Below are 20,494 nucleotides of genomic sequence, written 5' to 3' on the forward strand. Positions count from 1 at the left end.
GCATCAAACTGCACATGACAATTTATGAGATTGATACTTTGCTTTTACTCCAAAAATAACTTTATAACTTTAACTTTAATAATAAAATTAATTTGTAAATAACTTTGTAAACAGATTGCAATATGGATTTTGATCATATGATAAGGCGGAAATGTTTATATATATATATATATAATATCCTAATCATTTGTTAACAAACATGTATTCATTACTTAAAGGAGCTCATTGTTTCTGCCTTAAATTAATACATTGTTTAAATTAATACATTATTAGCTAAGTGTGTGATCTGAAATACATAACTTGGATAACTGATCAATCTAAATTGTAATGTAGACACATGCATTTTCTGTAAAGCTGCTTTGAAACAATACTGTATGTATTGTGAAAAGCGCTATACAAATAAATGTGAATTGAATTGAATTGAATTGAAATGTTATTAGTAGCATTTTCGGATAAGCTAATCACTACACCTGTTTAGTATTTCTTATGTTAACATCTTTTTTTTCTCATAAAAATAGGCCAAATCTCATGAAAATAACATAAAACCATAAGCTGCCGTAATCGTGTGTTTATTAGTTCCATGTTTCATGTGTAGAAACGTTTCTCTGGACTAGTATGTTTGTCATTGGAAGAGAATTGCAGGTTATGAACAACACTGTAATATATGAGTGACGTATGACCTTCCTCTGAATCATGACATTGATCGTGAAGACACAGGGAGACGTAATAGAAATGGAAAAGTAATAGAAATGATTATTCTGTCTGAAGAAATACAAACTAAATGTGTATATGTGCCCTAATAGACAACATATGCAATTACTAATATTGTGAGGTGTGACGGAAAAGTAATATAACAAATAGGCTAGTGTAACGAATTACTGTTGGCAGGGAGTAATAAGTAATAATATTACTCTTGAAATGAGTGTTTGTTTGCTTTGAGCACGAGTCCAACACTAATGGTGACCTTCTCTCTGTCAGAAAAACAGGTTGAAGTTGATGCATCAAACCACATTTGTGTTTTCCACTGCAATGATCAAGGTCACGCTTTTGTCTTTCTGAATGGCAGTCATCATTTCCGTGCAGCCTGTGGTTCACTGTGGCTGGTTACGTGGGATTTCGTGCACTATGAACCGAACTAAACCCGGCCTGCATGCAAACGGGAACACATCGCTGGCTCCATCGTGCACAGTCAAACCAAACATTATTCAGACACCAGATATACTTTTTTATATTTTTTACTAGTGTGTGCAGGACACTATATTTCATCTATGTAAGTGAGGAGAGCAAAATAAAGTAAACTGAGACGTAATATACCCAAAAATTATTCATACAGTGACTACCAGTAAAATGTATACAAATGTAGGACCAAATTTTTTGCTTAAGTGTTTTTTCTTTAATGGTTAATTTGACCTTTTTACACCACAGACTGAACAAAATGAAGCATTGCTTGGTAATTGTTTGAGCTAAACTGGTATTATCTAATTGTGTAGTTAAATTGAACAGCTGACAGATATTCAACATGATTCATGTGTGAGACAGTCTAACAGAAGGACGGACAAAACCAGTGAAATATCAACTGATCTGATCACTCTGAGTTCTTGTCATATTGTATTACCATTACCAGAGAAATGTTGAAGGTGTCTGAATATATTTTGGTTTGACTGTATGAGTATCTGGGCAATGAGCCAAATGAACTTGAAATCAAAAGGTACAGTATTTTGTCAGAGAGTCAAGTTCCTGCTTGTTTCCGTTCCCAGAATGTGCCAAGGTTTATGAGTGGCTGCCGGGCGAATGTTAAGGTGTTGCTGAGGTGTATTTGTCTTCGCCAAAAAGAGCAGATCCACAAGACTCGATGATATTCAGGTCTACACACTAAAAGTGGGAACCTGCAAAGAGCAACTGATTTAATAAAAATGAGTTTTGTTGGTTGGTTTAAAGGTGCATCTGACTTTATGCATGAAACATGAGTGGTTTGCCGATCATGCGCGTGTAACTTCTGCTTTTCTGCTCTTCTAGCTTTGGTTAACATGGTGCATTTATGTGCAGGATGTTCAACACCACAGTCCTCAACCAAAACCAGATGAATACTCATGGAGACGCATGCAAATGCTGCTAGAAATAACTTTTCCGTGCAGAAACAGCACATGTTAAAACATGCAAGCACATCTTCAATGCTGTGGCATTAGAGGACGTTTACAAGAGGATCTAATGCAGGATCTGCGTGTCCAGCCGCTCTCCTTCTATTGTTTTATCTTCGTGAAAGTCTAGCTGGTTCTGGTCAGGGTCATATTTGCATGGCCATTTGTTTACAGAAGATTAGGTCACATGGAAATGTGCCAGGGAGGATCGACAGGTAGAGAGATTTACACCTACACATGTTAGTCAAGTCACCTTTATTTATATAGCGCTTTTTACAATACAGATTGTTTCAAAGCAGCTTTACAGAGATAACAGGGAAATAATGCAACAAAGTTTGTTTCCAGATGAAAAGAGTGTCACAGTCCAGCTTAAGTAAGTTCAGTGATGGCTCATTTTTGTTTTAAAAAAGTTATTCATTTAGTTAAATATACAGCCGCTCTGGAGAAAACAGTGATGCCATCGTCCAGCTCACTTCAGTTCTCATATGATAATGTCAATGCAGGCAGATCAATATTATTGTTGAATATAAGCAAGACAAAAGCCAAAAGTGTAAAAGGCGACAGTGGCAGGAACCAAAACTCCATCAGTGACAGAATGGAGAATAAACCCAGTCTCTCCGTCACTCAGTTCTCCTCTGGCCAACACAACAGTGTATGATCTCACCCCACAACATTAGTATTTGCATATTTTGTCACAGAGAAAAAAGAAACTGTGTGACTATAGTCGACTTTTTTTTCTTTCTTTTTTTTGCAGCGTCATTTGTTGAACAGAAACACAACAGATGTGTGTAGCGCAGGCTGAACCCTGATAGTATCAGTCTAAATGATAATCAGTGTTGCATTGGTGACAGTGCTCACCGTTGTCAGAGATAGGCTGTTATTAACCCTGTGCTGTCCCAGCATGGCAAGCCCATCCACTGGAGATGCTGGTTAAGGTCCAAGGACGGCCATGTGACACCAAACGCCACATTAAGACTGGAATTTGGTTAAACATCAATGTGGGACCTTCCCGGTCACTACCACATGTAATCCTCTTTCATATAAGCCACGTGAAAAATGACTGAGCTAATCTATTTACTCATTCAGTGATACGAATGATCAACAGTCTTATCTTCTGTTCATGACCGAGAGAAACACTACAGTACATACTCTCAGATTGCGTGGAAGTTACAAGTACACACCCTGAACACTGTAAAAAAAATAGCTTGTGAAAAGTTGTCTTGTACGTTATTAACTGTTTTAAATGAAATAATTGTGATGGATGTGCCATCCTGTTTGGCTGTGGATGTACCCAAACCATTGCATTAGCACAGATGGTACAAGAGATGTTCAGATTATGACTGAAAGTTCATCAAAAGAGGCTTTTCCAGGAAAAAACTAACACAACACAATCAGGCTACACAACACATTGCATTAAATATTTACTATACAACATAAAGTGTGACATAAACAATCATATGCACATATCTAATAACAAATAAGGAGATGCTGATGACAGCCTCAGCCTTTCACTGTATGGGGAAAAAGTGCAATGAAAGTGAATGGTTTTACATTTACATGTTGGCTAATTGGTGGCTAATTTGTACGATCTCATTCAAACGTTTTCATGTAATCTGCTTTACGCCGCACTGATGGTTCGGTTTAGGCTTGGAACTGAAAGCTTATGTTTTCCTATAAATCAAATTGCACGAATGCATGTAAAATGTTCACCTCGTAAAACAGTGACGTCTTCTCATTGAGATTGGGTTAGTCAGTCAGAAAGGTTTGGAACAACATTTTTGGCAAGCCGATCACACGGGAAAATGGGACTATTTTACGAGGTGGCGATTGCGTATCTGTTAGAGCCATAAGCAACATTAAGAATTTTGTAATATCTTTCTTCAAAACGAGAGTGATTTTGCTTATCAATATGTGACCCTGGACCCATGGGCGTCGGAACCATTGTATATGGGTGGGACAAGACCCACCCACTTTTTAAGACCAATGATATTGGACCCACTTACTTTTACCGTCTCTGATTCAGCGCATTTGTCTGTTCTATTTCTCAAGGAGAAATCAAATATTGCGTTGCAAACATCAATAACAGCTTTAAGTTGTCATTGCTGGCAAATGACCATGGTATTAGCGGGATAATCCACGGATAGCTGTGCATTTAATGCACGACGTGGAGGCAAAGAACCGCCCGACGTGAAGTGAAGTTTAGGCTACTTAACTTGTTTAATTAAAAGGCACCGAAATACATTAAATGGTATTTACTCCAGTAACATTTAACACAGACCCACCCACTTTTTTTTTTCTTCCGACGCCCATGTCTGGACCACAAAACCAGTCACAAGTTGCACGGGTGTATTTGTGGCAATAGCAAACAAAACATTGTATGAGTCAAAATTATAGATGGGTTTTCGATCATTAGGATTCTGGGCCCTATCTTGCACCCAGCGCAAGTGACTTTGTACACCGATGCATGTATCATTCCTATTTTGCACCCGCGCAAAGCGGACTTTTCCCTCCACAGAAGCACGTCGGTTAACTAAGAAATACACTTGCGCTCCCGGGGGCGGTTCAGCGCAAAGAGGAGGCGTGTTCCGGCGCAAACGGTCCTTCTTGCTATTTTGCAGGTTTAGAAAACAATTGCGCCACTAACCAGGAAAAAATAGTTTAAAGTCAGTGGCGCGTTGCGCATGTTATTCATATGCTATTTTAAGGGCGCATGCTTGGCCATAATCAATGTAGCGTGTGCACAACGCGCACTTTGATTCTCTCATCTACACAGAAGCAGCAGTTTTCATTTTTGCAAATCATACATTATTACGATAGATAGATAGATAGATAGATAGATAGATAGATAGATAGATAGATAGATAGATAGATAGATAGATAGATAGATAGATAGATAGATAGATAAACAATTTATTATAAAAGCATACATCTAGCTTACACATTTACCCAAATTAACCGAAGTTAATTTGGGTGGGTTTCTCCATTTCAATGTAACTTCTCTCTTTTACGGCCGTGACGAGAGCGTTGCTCTCCTTGGCTGTGAACCGCTGCTGGCGCGCGCCTGGCAAATCCGCCGTTACAATAGCAATCCGCTATGGAAAAAGCGCATCTGCTCTTAAAGGGAATGTGAGATGACGCTCTGATTGGTTTATTTCACGTTACGCCCAAACCACACCTATGAATAATGAAGCTACTTCAGACCAACCCATTTTAGATTTGCGCCTGGCGCAAGAGTCATTTATCCCGCCGGGAAAATAGCAACAGCGCCGAGACCCGCCCACAAAGTTACTTGCGCTTTGCGCTTTGACACTTGCGTTTCAGATCGTTAAAATAGGGCCCATTAAGTTAAGATCATGATCCATGAAGATATTTTGTACATTTCTTAAATATATAAAAAAATAATTTTTGTGAGTGGATGTTGCAAAATCGCAAACATAAATGAACAACTTTTTTTGCACCCTCAGATTCCAGATTTTCAGTAGTTGTATCACAGCCAAATATTGTCCTATCCTAACAATCCAAACATCAATGGAAAGCTTATTTATTTAAACAAATTGACCCATAAGACCCATAAGTTTTGTGGTCCAGGGTCACATATCTGTATATTTTGTATTATTTGTATTGTATCATGATGTGACTTTAGCTAGTTTGCCCTAGACCCTGGAAAAGGTTCAAAATCATATTGTTGAATCTTGATAAAGTGTAAATAGTTTTTGAGTTTGATTCTTTTTTTCGGTAACTTGACAAAGAAAACGTAATCTCACTCTCGGTCACTGGGGAGGGACCCTTACTAAAAGTTGCACCTTGTACCTGACTTCATATTAGTATGTCAATAAAAGCGTGCTAGTGCATGCCAGGCCCAGTCGCGTTCGCACGGTCACTTCCGGGGCTCGATCGGGCCTCGTCCGGGCTTCCTCGGGGCCAACGGCCAGGGTTTACTGTCCCGCCGAATACGGAGGTGGAGTTCACCCGAGTCTGGAGACGACAGCGCTGGACGATTCACACACATCTAACATCAGCATTAAAGACTTTTACAACCATTTTAGCTCAAAGCTCACTTTCAGACAGCAGCGAGTGTTTGAAATAACTTCTGTTTGTGATCCGATGTGGATTCTGATCACCGTATACGGTAGAAATAATTATACGCGATACTATGCGCGCTAACCGTCACTCACCATAGTAAACACGGTAAATACGACCGCTTGAAGAAATCAGACAAATCATATCGGCTATCACAATTGTGTATTTATTTTATCTGTCAGTATACGTCTCGTATAAACCCAGACAGCAACGGCCCAGATCCGGGCCACATCTGGTACAGTACATGTGGATTCAACACATGACAGATGTGGGCCGGATCTGGGCCGACACTACGTTGCTGTCTGGGTTTATACCGGACTGTCCGATATCCATATTTAGATCCGCATATGTCAGGAAATAAAGCAACTGAATAAGAGATTCCTCTTTTTCTGTGACAGGAAATACAACTGTATTGGGACTTTCACTGGAGAGAAAATTTGAGGAAATTATCATTCTTTTTAAATGTGATGTAAACATACGGTCCTGTGACTAGTTAAACAGAAACAGACTGAATAAGTAGGCTACATGTGTCCCTTTCATTTGTGAAATAACGGTAAACCACTTTATTTCTGTGTGAGTAATATGCCATCTTGACACAAGTGTATTCATTATGATCAGTGTATCACTTTTTATTGTAAACCTGTGGTAAAACATCGATTGCTTAAACAACAAAAAAGCCAACAAACGGCCACTTTTATCAGGTTCGTTTTGCGATCTCGCTAGTTTCCAGTGATTTATTTCTGATAAAACTTCCATCTGTTGGTGAAATGAAGGGTTTGTGTGACGTTGTTCCAGAGAGGCGTGTTGAAACAACAGTGGAAACGGGGCTAATGGGACATATTAGAACCTTTTTATTGGGTATCGTACCAGTGACAGCTTTTGTACCATTTCTCTGAGAGGGTATGGTTATGGTTTCATGCATCAAATACTTTGTGTAAGACCCCTGCAATGGCGGAGAGCAGAAAATGGTACAGTTTAATTTTTAGAAAGAAGGTATAAGCAGGAAGGTTCACCCCTATCGTACGAAAACATACAAATGAGATCATACAAATTAGCTACCAAATGGCAATGAGATTGTGTTGGTAAAACTATTCTACGTCTTAGCCAATCTGCAGGACAATCAGTGACGAGAATATGGAGTTGTGTGCATCCAACATTCATGCTAATTACTTTTAAATAAACGTTTTTTTCATTGCATGCAGAAACTACAAACAACAGGTTTTAAAATGGCACACACACACACACACACACACACACACACACACACACACAAACTCTACCGTGTGAATGTGAAATGCCACTTTTGTGGCTTCAGACGACAGACGATGTGTAGTTTGGCTCTCCTGCACATGTGTGGGTGTTAGAAAGCTGAGGCATTACTCTCGCTCGACTGAGTCTGATCTCGAGAGTCGAGTCTTCCTCCAGTTCCTGTTTCCTTCCAGCTAAATCCTCAAATACTTCTGAAGAATAGACAGAGCGGTATCAAAGGGCAACGGTCTGGTGCCCTACTTTAACCCAGCTAGCAAACTGAAATGTCTTACTTAGCCTAAATAAAAGCTTGCAGTATAGCTATAAACTGCCTGAAGTTTACTGTACCATGTCAGGAAAATGAGAAGGAAATATGTGAGCCAAAGCAATAACCAGGTTTATTATGATCTCATGAAATAGTTACTATTTTACGAGAGATTACGAGAAACAAAACCTTATAACCGCTAAACCGAAGCCCTCGTGGGTGTAAAGCAGTGGCTGTACAGGTTAGATTGTGTAAATTCTCACGAGTTTGCCACTAATTCATCAATATGTGAAATAGTTATGAAATAGTAATGAAATTATGGCAACCTGTCAATCACATGAGATCAGCCAATAGCAAACCACAACCATTCAATCAATTCATTTTTTTCTCGTCAAAAAAGCCATTTCATACGTCACACCAGGGAAGAAAAGACTATCGTAAAACTTCCATCTAAAGCTGACTTTCATTTTTAACACTTGCTGCAGAAATAGCATTGTTCTGCCTTGCGTTTTCTTTGATGTTTCGCTCTTGTGGTGTCTGCACAACACTAGGTGAGTTATTTACACCACAGACAGTGAGCGTTGAGGGGCGAGAGACTTGTCACACACAGATGAGACGTTCGTCCTGTTATTACAGCAACAGGGACCTTTGTTGATATCGTCGTCATGGCAGCAGGTCTCGCAGGCTCACCGTGTCATAATAGAGCCGGTTTATTGAATCAGGTTTATTGTATCCATCTGAGAACATCAGTCTGATCCTAAACTGCAAGGCATATGCCACTAGAAAAAAAGGACAGTGATTTTATTTTACATGTATTTTTTTCTTTTCTTTTTTCTAAACAGGCCAAAAGTAGAGCATATGTCACCGTTCACTGAAAATATATTATTATTTTTTGCCAAAAAGTTTAGCTAGTATTGTACTTGATAGAGTGTACGGTGACTGTTCAGATTTCTAATGTTAAGTGTTGATATGTAGTAAATGTGGGCAGTCATATGTTAATGAGCATCATCATCTTTAAAATGAGCATGTTTGGCATCTAATGGTCTGGATAGACTGGGGGAAATGTTGCGTTGTGAACATTAGGTCCGAAACATGCAAGAATGTCAAGTATGATTCTATAACAGCCATCATTCATATTCACATATGGTTTTGAAAAATAAATAGAGGTGGAAAGATTTTGTCCTCCTAATATGCCTCAGTAAATCACTTAATGTACACGCGCACACACACACACACACACACACACACACACACACACACACACACACACACACACACACACACACACACACACACACACACACACACACACACACACACACACACACACACACACACACACACACACACACACACACACAAGCACAGGCTTGTGTTCATATGTTGGGAGTTCTCATTCACACCCATTGTTTATATAGAACAATTGTAAATATTGCAAACCAGCTCCTGGGCCAGATCCAGATCCTGACTGATGGAGACTCCATATGCTCAATAATCTAGAAACAATGTGAATCAACACCACAACAAATGAAGCAGAAAACTTTGTGAAACAGTTTAGTGTTAGGGTTAGTATAATGGGGGAGAATATACAGTTTGTACGGCATAAAAACCATTGTGTCATTGGAGAGTCCCCATAAAGATAGTGAAGCAGACGTGTGTGTGCTTGATTGTGTGTACCCAGCTAGCAGGGAACGTTCTCAGAACGTTGGCTAACATTCCCTACAAGTTTGGTTAATGTTTTAAAGAAAACGTTTGAATGTAATGTTCAAAGAATGTTTTGATGATGTTTTCTCATTCCATTCCAAGGTTAAATGTAAACTAAAATATAACGTTTTAACTGTAACATTTTGAGGATGTTTTCAGATAATGTTATCCTACACAGCAAAAACTCCAGTGTTAAATTAACTCTCCTGGGAATTTATTTGACTCCACACTCAAAGGGTTAAAGTGTTAAAATATGGGTGTTAAATGAACACTGAAGAGTGTTAAAATGAATGAGATAATTAAGTGATTAATTGTGTGATGATTGACCATTATTGAAGACACCTGATGTTACCAAGCAGAATCACCAAAGGAGAAAATCTAATTTTAAGTTACCATTATGGTGATCAGTGTTTGCTTTAGTTGGGCTCTTGACCCTTAAACTACTAACTTTAGATTTTGTCTGGCTGTTGTAACTAAGTTATAACTGACAGATGAACAAAGATAAAAGGTGATCAGGTGGTGTTGGTTATGTTTTGACGTAATCATTATTTGACCTGAAACATTAAACTCATTTACACTTAGTCATTTAGCAGATGCTTTTATCCAAAGCGACTTACAACAGAGGACTAAAGTTTAGAGAGTGTTGATTGCAGCAGCCTGGTGGTTTTATAGCATACGATTTGTAGCATTTTCTATAGAATCCAAAATATTTCTTAAAAGTTCTGTTCATATTTTATTTAGACTCACAGACATCAAGATTCAGCCTGTGAATCTCAACAATGGTGACAATAATATGGTGGCATATTGCAGTGCATTCTGGGTGCGACCAATCAAAACTCATAATGCATTGCGTTATGAATAAATTATGATCCGAATTGTCTTAGTAATTTCCTTTTCCTAATTAAATATTTTGTTTGTCACCATTGTTGAGATTCATACACTGAATCTTGATGTCTGTTTGTGCCTAAACAATTTTTTTTATCTAAACAACTTTTAAGAAATCCTTTGGAATAAATAGAAAATTCTAGATCTTATGTTGTAGAATCACTTGATGATGTAATCAACAATATCAATTTAAGTCAGAGATTAGGCTCTAAATGAGTTTTGTGATTCAGGCCAAATGATGATTATATCAAAACATAATCAACAACGTCTGATCATCTTTTCTCTTTGTTCATCTGGGAGTTATAACTCAGTTTCAACAGCCAAACAAAATTTTAAGTAAAACATGTAAGGGTCAAGAGCCCAACTAAAATAAACACTGATCACCACAATGGTGACTTAAAATAGTGATTTTTCTTCTTCAGTGATTCTGCTTGTTAACATCAGGTGTCTTCAATAATGGTCACTCATCGCTCAATTATAGTCACTTAATTATCTCATTCACTTTTTATCACTGGAGTTTTTGCTGTGTACCTTTTAGGAGAACATTCTGCGAACCAAAATAAAACTACCTGCTGAAAACATTATTAGAACTTCATGGTAATGTTCTCAGAACGTTTTTAGAACAAAACATTTCTAGCTGGGTGTAAACCACATCAGCATATATAGTTTATTTTAAGTATTAGTAAGAATAACAGCACTTCATTTGTGTGTGTGAAGAGCTGGTGTGTTGATGAGGCTTCCTCTGATTGTGTGGCTGAAATTCAGACCTTCCGCCACTGCGATCCGACATTACACTGCAGCTAATCACTAATGAAGCTCGCCTCAGCACCACTAATCGTGTGTGTGTGTGTGTGTGTGTGTGTGTGTGTGTGTGTGTGTGTGTGTGTGTGTGTGTGTGTGTGTGTGTGTGTGTGTGTGTGTGTGTGTGTGTGTGTGTGTGTGTGTGTGTGTGTGTGTGTGTGTGTGTGTGGTGCACGGGTGGGCTATACACTGATGTCTTATGAGTAAAGCATGACTGGCCTTCATGTGATGTGGTGCAGAGTTCAGATCAGGTCATTGCTAGCATGTGTCTCTCTGTATAGATATATGCATATATATATATATATATATATATATGCAATTTATTGAAAATTGACAGAAAAGTTAGTTAATAATGTAACAAGATTTCTATTTCAAATAAATGCTGTTCTTTTCATCAAAGGATCCTGAAAAGTAAATGTATTTATGAATTTTCCACACTTATAATAATCATAAATGTTTCTTGAGCAGAGGATCATGTGACTCTGAAGACCGGAGTAATGAGAGTTCACTGCATCAAATAAATGCAGCCTTTAAAAAATCTTAACGACTCCAAACTTTTGACGTTTAAGTGAGGCTTTTTATTTTTCTTTGCTTGTAGGTCAAGCAGTGATTTTATTAATAGACCATCATATCCATATTTAGTCTGAACTCCTAAATTCAGGTAGAATGTTTTTAAGTGTTTTAATCCCCCCCCCCCCCCCCCCCCCCCCCCCCCCCCCCCCCCCCACACACACACACACACACACGATCATGTGACCACAGCTTACTGAAGTCACAAGCACTTTATGTTGGCAAACTGCTGACAGGGCATCAGATGGTTCATGTCAGGATAAATCAATAAAGCTATAAAATATGTGCTGATATTATATTACACAAACAATTCCTCATAATGGCACACATGAATGTAATTATATCACAAATATACGCAGTACACAAATGTTTGCCTTAGAAGCTTGAGGTCATCAGGATTCAGGACACATGGAAACGAGATAAAGGGAATCAGAATCACTCAAGTTTATGGAGATGTTTATTGGTTTAGTGCTTTAGACTGGTATTAATGAAAAGCCCATTGATGCTCTTATTGGTCATAATATGTTATGCTAAAAGCTTAGTGTGCTGTTGTTCTTTGAGAAGAAGAAAACACAGTGATCATCATCTAATCGTATCGTTGGAAAGAAAAGTCACATATAAGATCCTTTTAAATATATATATATATATTTTTTTTTATAGAGGCTCCTGCTTCTCCTGCTGCATATAGTTCAAGAGATATATTTTTATAAAAGATATAAACCACCATTAGTGGATGAAATCTCCACATTAATGTATCATCAAAAAACAAAAACAGAAAAACAATGCTATTGTAAGATGGATGGTTGAGGACCTGAATGCTGATTGGTCAGCTATGCTAAAACACCACGTATAGTAACATCCGTGAGGTGAAACTGCCCAAACACTGAGCTGAGTCTACAAGAGCTGAGTCTACAAGCCAGGAACTCAGTCTTCTAGACTAGAGGAAGGAGAAGTTCATCAATTTACACAATAAAAAAGATTTTAATGAAAATGTGTATTTTTCTTAGTAGTTGTCCAGAAAGTAGTTAAAGGTAGGAAGAGATGAAGCCTGTACACTAGAAAAAAATAAAAAATATTTTAGTACAATCAACTTGGATGTTTAAGTCATTTCAACTTAAATGACATTAAACTGAATTAAAAAATTAGTTGAATCTTCAATAACTTTCCTTATCTTGAAAATTGCTTAACTTATTTTGATGAGTCAAAGCAATGTAAAAACATATGTTGTCGTATAATTTTTTACAGTGTATTGAAAGCATGAGATCGAGAGCGTCACGAGACGAGACACGGTGTTAAACTACCTCATGTCTCAAAGCTCATAACATTACAATAATAATGATCGTGAACATCTTCCAGAGCTCTGGTTGCACCACCTGACTGCTGCAGATTCATTTCAGCGTTGATAGTGCTGACATTGAAATGCTTACTCTGAGAACGTCACGGGTTGCCATCTCTTCATTACGCTTATGACATGAACTCGTTGTGCGCAGAGGGATGGAAATACTCATGTTGACAGGATTCGGACCCAGTGCAATGATTGGACGAACACATATAGAAGATATATGTACATTTTTAAATATTGAGACCACTTCTCTTATTGATTGCTATCAGGATGTGAAGAGAGTTCAACCAGTTCCAACCAGGATAACACAAGTGTGTATGAAAAACATTGGCTACTTTTAAGCAGTTGGTGTGTTAGTGTTCATGTTACGTGAATGACTCTTGGCTCGCAGTGAAAACAGTGTCCCACTTGCGTCTGGTTTGTGTCCTCCTCGGAGCAGCACGGCTCATTCACAGGCCGCTCTGGGAATGCTGAGCTCTCCGGCTTCATTTTATTCTCACTTTTGCTCAATTACCAATATATTTTGCCATCACAGGTTACTTTACAATACACAAGGTTCTTTGTATAGCTTTTTTCACAGTACTCATTGTTTCAAAGCAGCTTTTCAGAAAATAATATCTTCATGACTTGTAGTTGCATTTTGCATAATATATAATAATATAATTTTGCGCTGATAAACAGTCAAGCAGTTGAGATTTGCTTTATAGTATATATCGCTTTGTTTGCGAAAAGTTGGATATACTTATAGTATCTGCAGGTTAGACTTATTAATTTGTGTTAATGTGTTGATATATCATGACAATATCATGTCGCTACAATGGGATTAACTGATTAACGATTAGATTCGCAAATGAATCTCTATAGTAATTGTCTGATATAGTTTGTGATTTGACTTTATCGTTTGCAGTGGTTTCTCACACTGAAATAGTGTCGCCGTCATAAGTGTATTGTGCTTGTCAAAACATTTTAGTAACTAAACTGAATTTTATTAGGTTTAGTGACAACCTGTAACAATGTTTACATGGTACAATTTCTGGTAAGGGACCGTTCGGTATTTATGGAAGGGGCCACCGGAGGAAAATAGGGGAGGGTCATGTCTTTTTATTCTTTGTTGAGGGGAGGGTCATCCAACTTTTTTTAGTCTAGGGGGAGGGTCACCCAACTTTTATATTCATGAAAACAGCAACATTTCAAAGTGGCTTGTTTGGTGATATTTTTTTCCATTTAGCTCCATGTTGATCTCGCGTTATCAGCCCGCCTTCGATATCAGATAGGTCTGACCCAACAAAAATCCAGTTTAGCGCTGTTTGACAGTGCGCGCGCACTTCAGTTCGCGCTTAGAAAAAATGCATCATGTCAGAACAGAATGCCAATGAAATGTTTACCCGGCAAAGCTTTAAAGCACGAGCAAATAATGAACTTTTGTGATTGCGAATAAGTGCACAGTGTCCTGTGAGTGTAACTCTACCGCTGCATTAACATGTGATGTGAACGTACGTCGAGTTTTACAGTATTGGGACTGAGGAGCCAGAACTGCAGCTGATAGAATGTGCGCTGTAGCGCGATACTACCATATTTTAGTTCCATTCTTATTTTGTTTCCACGATGTGTAAGATGTAGGGCTACCACATCTTTAAATTACTATTAGTATTATTTAAGTTAACATAATAAAATACGTAGACCTACACCACAAAAACTAGTTGAGGATAAATTCGTTAAAATTGGGCGATTAACATTTGCTGTCAAAACTTGAAATATAAATTCTCAGAAAATGCATTTAATACCAATATTTTGGAGTCAAGACATTAGAAAAATAAAGGAGTCAAGACATTAGAAAAATATCAGTCTACACATAAAATGTTATATTTAATATGAGGGAAATACACATGTGACGTGACGTGACACAAAAAAATCTTTAACTTTTAGGTGGCAAAATATGTTTTAGTAATTCTTCTATAAATTACACTGTGCAAACCAAAAGATACATACCCACCGGATGAATAAAGATCGGCCTCCACAGAACATAAAATATTATTTTTATTTAATTTTTCGTGTTCGCATTTATGTAAAAAAAACAACAACAAAAAACAATGTTACGGCGTGACAGTTCTCCATTACGGACATGACTGCTCTGAAAGCGACTTTAAAAATTTCACAGAGACCTCAAACAGAAAGCACAAAGCCTTTCTTTAAAGTGAATTTCGTTTTTTTATTAATTGTATCTTAATTTTAATCAATGTTTCATCTGGATTTAATAAATAAGAAGTAAATATAGTAGAAAATAGATAATCACGGAGGCGCGGGCGAGTGAACTGGACTCTTGTCTCATAAATGAACCGAAACTCAGCGTAAGGTATGCTACTTGCCTCACAGACCTGAGAAATATATAGAAAGCTTGAAATGTCTACTTTTAAACAGAACAATTCAAAACGAAGGAAAACAGACTGCATTCTGCTTATGAAATGTGCATTTCTCTCTGGCGCGTTCTGAGAAGATCGCGACGCATCGTCAACTTCATCTTTGCAGTCGACACAGAAAACACTTGTTTATTAATAAACAATTAAAATGTCTCCTTGCTATATTTGACATATTAATAATCATTACTTTTGCTGGTTCTTTGTGACAGGTTTTATATGCTTTGTTGGCAGCGCCACCCACAAGTTGAACGAGTCACACCGCATCAGCACCGAAAACATTTGTTTTCAAATCTAAATTAAAAAAAATCGTGATACGAACCAAATCAGGTTTGGTCTATCGTTACAGCCCTAGTAAGATGAGAAAGCAAGAGTTTATGGTTTAAAAAAAAAGTAAAATAAAATATGTCAAGTAAAAATATAATAAATACGTAATATTGTAAACATATTTAGCAAAATACTCTCTATAGCTCTTTTTTTCTAGCCAACCGTTAGCCCATATTATGGTCATTAAATGGCTTTCCTGAGGTAAATGTCATGTGACATAATTGTTCTCCAGCTGTTTTATTGACCCCTTTCCGCGGATGAAAAACACTGATTGATCGATATCATGTATGAGGAATATACATTTCGGTAAGTCGTACTGTATCTTTCAACAGTGTTCGTGTTTATTTACTATTAGCTAGTAGAGATGATCGGGTCACGTGCCGCTAGGGATCTGTCACGTAACATTTACAAGCGCCAAAAGGTATTGATTGTTTGAATTTCGTAATAAAATTGACAGAATCTGAGAGCTGAGAATCTGATTTTTTTATATCATAAGTAACCTGCTCTGTCTAGTCTGTCGGTCTCCGTGTCCTCTTTGCTTCGCGATTTTCCTGTGCGTGAGAGTACGTGACAATGGATGTGTGGCGTGAGAGAGTGTGAAAGAGTCAATCGCGCGAGTCTCACGGTGGGTGAATGTGTGAGTGTTGGCAGCTCTGCCACAGCCTCTTGATACATTATTGATGAATAAAGTACTTTTAATACCATAATTCCTGACGGTTTGAGGATACATCCAATGTATGCTGTAAAAACTGTTTTCACAAAGTTGTAAATAAAAGATTTCAGTCTTTCACGTGCGTGCGTGCGTGCGTGCGTGTGTGTGTGTGTGTGTGTGTGTGTGTGTCCGAGTGTGAGTGTGTTTGAACAGAATGTTTTAGATGTACATGAACAAAGCTGTTGTAGCATGTGTATATGTAAAAAAATATAATTTTAAACATAGATGAGCTCTGTAAAAAAATGTTTTACTATTGTTTACTGCAAATAAACTAAGCTTAATTTACTGTGTTTATATCCAGTGTATTTAAATTGACAAAAATTAAATGATCTCCGACTTTGGAAGCAAAGTAAAATAAAAAATAAAAGCCCATGCAAAAAAAATTAAAAGCATTAAATGAGTTGAGTTGTTATACAGTGCAGTATTAACTGTCCCGCTAACTCTTCCAGAGCTTCTGCACGAGATCTCACTGAGGGCTGTGGCTGTGTTCAGTGTTTCAGGGAGGGACTGCAGTTGTAAATGTAGAGATACACACACTCACTCAGAGTGTGAGCATGAAGATGTGTTCAGGGTTATCTGAGGGACACTCATATCTGCACATAAAGAGTGATTGTTTTCTGCTTTATCTGTGTGGCCTTGTGACTGGACAGGACACACACACACACACACACACACACACACACATACAAACTCGTGAAGGACGGAGTCCAGCATTAAATGATGGCACACCACATTTTATCATTTTATGCTGATACAAAAATCAAACATTAATGCCAGAAAATAAGGTTTGAATGGATGAAAGAGTTGAACGTGTGTGAAATTGCGCTCACAGCAACACACCGCCTGTGAGTTTCTCACCCAGCCAACACCACTATATGCAAATAGATTTGTTAAAGGTGTTGCACTTTGCATACAATATGTGTGCATTATTTGATATATTTACACCGTAGTAAAAAAAAAATGAAAAAATTTGGCTCTTTATTGTGGCCAATGATGCAAGAAGGTCCAGCACTTTTGCTGTGTTCCAGAAACTTGCATTCGCTGTATAATGTATAATATAAGGTAATTGTAACTCATTAGTAATGACTCAAGTGTTACTTTCTCGCCTGCTGAAAAGACCAACACAGAACGGCATGCTGGGATTTTCAGCGGGTTAACACCACGCAGTCGCCGTTGAGTGATGTGGACTGGGCAGTGAGGGATATGATGGAGCGGGGATGAAGAAACACCTGCAATATTTCTTAATTAATTGACTGGTTTTCAGTAAATTAAATTCAATTAATAATAAAAAATGTTTTGCCTTGGCAACTAATTGAAATAAAATAGGTTTAAGTAAAAGTGTATTATAGCAGTATATTAAAATAGCACTGTGTCACCCTCATGTCATTCATGTCACACATATATATTTTTCTTTCTTTTTTTCATAAAAAAAAAAAATCAATACAGTGAAAGTTAATGATGATGAGGCTCAAGCTTGAAAAATGACCAAAAAAATAAACATACTATAAAAGTAGACCATAGCTTGTGTGCTTCGTCCTGTGAAAGCATGTGACAGCTGTGTGTGAGACTGAAACTTCAGCAGACATTCACTGATACTCTTCTCCTCGGCCACAATTCAGTATGTGCATACTTAAGTAGTGTATGGGAAGAATTTTAATTTATAATGAATAACTTTCCCTATCACATTGCTTCAGAACACTTGAATATATCACACAAGTGTTGTGTACTACTGTCACACACTGGAAGAGCCCACCGTCAACATTCACTTTCATTACAAGAGCAGCGTGAACACCCTTCCTAACATCTCCTTGTTCAAGTCAAGTCATCTTCATTTATATAGCGCTTATAACAATATGGACTGTTTCAAAGCAGCTTTACAGTGATAATAGGAAATTACAGTAACAGATTGTTTTGTCTTTATAGCAGCTCTAGAATAAAGTTATTGTCCAGCTAAAGTTAGTTTTGATTGATTCACTTCTGTTGCAAAGATCATTAGTTATTAACTTAGGGGCTGCTAACACGACACCGTTCTCACAGAAAACAGAAAACTGTTCATGTGTTCTGGACGTTCATTTGCACGACGACAGCGTTTGGTTCATTAAATATTCCCTTAAGTAGGAAATGTTCTTCTCTCTTGCTGTTCTTTTTGAAGATGAACTCGTGTTTATGGCCCAAATGTTATAAATGTCTCACAGACTGATGGCCATAATCATAATAATGTGTTGTGTCAGTACAGTATGTACAGTATATAGTTATTCTAGTGGTATAACACTCACTATAACACATCTCTCTCTCTCTCTCTCTCTCTCTCTCTCTCTCTCTCTCTCTCTGTCTCTCTCTCTCTCTCTCTATCTCTCTCTGTCTCTCTCTCTCTATCTCTCTCTCTCTCTCTCTCTGTCTCTCTCTCTCTCTATCTCTCCCTCTCTCTGTGTCTGTCTCTCTCTCTGTCTCTCTCTCTCTCTGTGTCTCTCTCTCTCTCTGTCTCTCTCTCTCTCTCTCTCTGTCTCTCTCTCTCTCTATCTCTCTCTCTCTCTGTGTCTCTCTCTCTCTCTCTCTGTCTCTCTCTCTCTCTCTGTCTCTCTCTCTCTCTCTCTCTCTCTCTCTCTCTCTCTCTCTCTCTCTCTCTCTCTCCATCAGTTAATGAATACCTGTTCATGGCTCAGGCCCGGGGGATCCAGATCAGGAACATGGGAGCTCAGGTGCTTGAGCAGATGGTCCGCAGCGCCTACAACATCAACGGCACAGGTACAAAACACTCCTGATGTGTTCTCACCAGAGCACAGCACTGGCACCAGCTATGGCATATCCTCACCTGATAAATGCGTTATGAGATCCTTCTAACAATGCATCATGTATAATATAAGGTAATTGTAACTCATTAGTAATGACTCAAGTGTTACTACATCCTTCTAAAGGAACTAGTTATTTGGATCAGTTCTCTAATGTGAAGATCATGGGATTTTCCAGTAATGACTAAAGTTTCCAAATCCATCTGAAGGAATTCTATTCAAAATCTTACAAAAATCTCAAAAGCGTACAATGACTTCAGTCAATATTAGTTATCATGTTTTTCACTTTATAATACTGATCCAAATTATTAGTAGTTCCTATAGAAGGTTACCTTTTATTATAAATTGTGCATTATTAATATTAATTATGAACCTGTATATAGTAGTCTTCAGTGAAGTATGAAAAAAATAGTATTATTGATTAACTAATGGTGAACTATCACATAGACTGAGCGCTATTATTCACTAATGTGTTAATCAGAGTTTCTTGTTAGTGAATAGTAGTTACTAGAATGTTAATAGTGTGTTACTCATTTGTTCCTGTGTAGTTATTCATTAATGAAGGAACAGTATTATAAAGTGTTACCGAAAAAGTTTTTTCAATCCCATGCTCTGTAGAAAGAGATTTTAGCCAGTCATGTTTCATTCATAAAACAGGGGCGCTTTTGCGACATTGATTTGATGAAATTGTTCGATAAAATGTATGTAAACGATGTTTTTGAATGTAAGATGAGCTTTAGGATTCGACTGATCCACCTCCCAGAAAGCTTTCCATGTCTCACTAATCAAACCCCGGATTGGACTCCTCAGAGGCTCAGCGTGTTGAATAGGGAGACATCTAAAACCTTCTGGGATGTGGATGCCGACTCGAGGGCTGGAGTTGAGAAACACTGCGTCAGGATACGCCAGGCTTTAGGGAAGACAGTGCTGGAGATGTTTGTGATATACTAATGCATGACTGTTTGATTCTCTCATTTTCTAGACTACACGTATGAGTTTAACTTCAACGAGACAGAAGATCCCTCCACTCCTTTCCTCCCGCTGGGCTTTACGTACAAGCCGGATCACGTCTGCCCGGAGAAACTGCCCTCCATGAGTAAGTGCACAGACTTACGGACAGCTAGTTTACTAACAGCTTTACAAAACACCTTTTTCGTGTTAAAAAACTACTGTCAGGATTTACTAAAGATGCGCAGTGAAAAGTTAGCGCTGAAAAGGC

General features: G+C 37.9%; 1 protein-coding gene across 1 annotated transcript in view; it reads left to right on the forward strand.

Moving 5' to 3' along the window:
• b4galt5 (UDP-Gal:betaGlcNAc beta 1,4- galactosyltransferase, polypeptide 5) overlaps positions 1 to 20,494 on the forward strand; it is a 38,305-nt gene that overhangs the window by 7,505 nt on the left and 10,306 nt on the right. The window contains exons 2-3 of the mRNA XM_082145217.1: positions 19,124 to 19,231; positions 20,258 to 20,371. Of these exons, the coding sequence (XP_082001343.1) occupies positions 19,124 to 19,231; positions 20,258 to 20,371 (222 nt within the window). The remainder of the gene's footprint in view (positions 1 to 19,123; positions 19,232 to 20,257; positions 20,372 to 20,494) is intronic.

Source organism: Leuciscus leuciscus (genome assembly GCF_965113295.1).
Source record: "Leuciscus leuciscus genome assembly, chromosome: 18".
Lineage (NCBI taxonomy): Eukaryota > Metazoa > Chordata > Actinopteri > Cypriniformes > Leuciscidae > Leuciscus > Leuciscus leuciscus.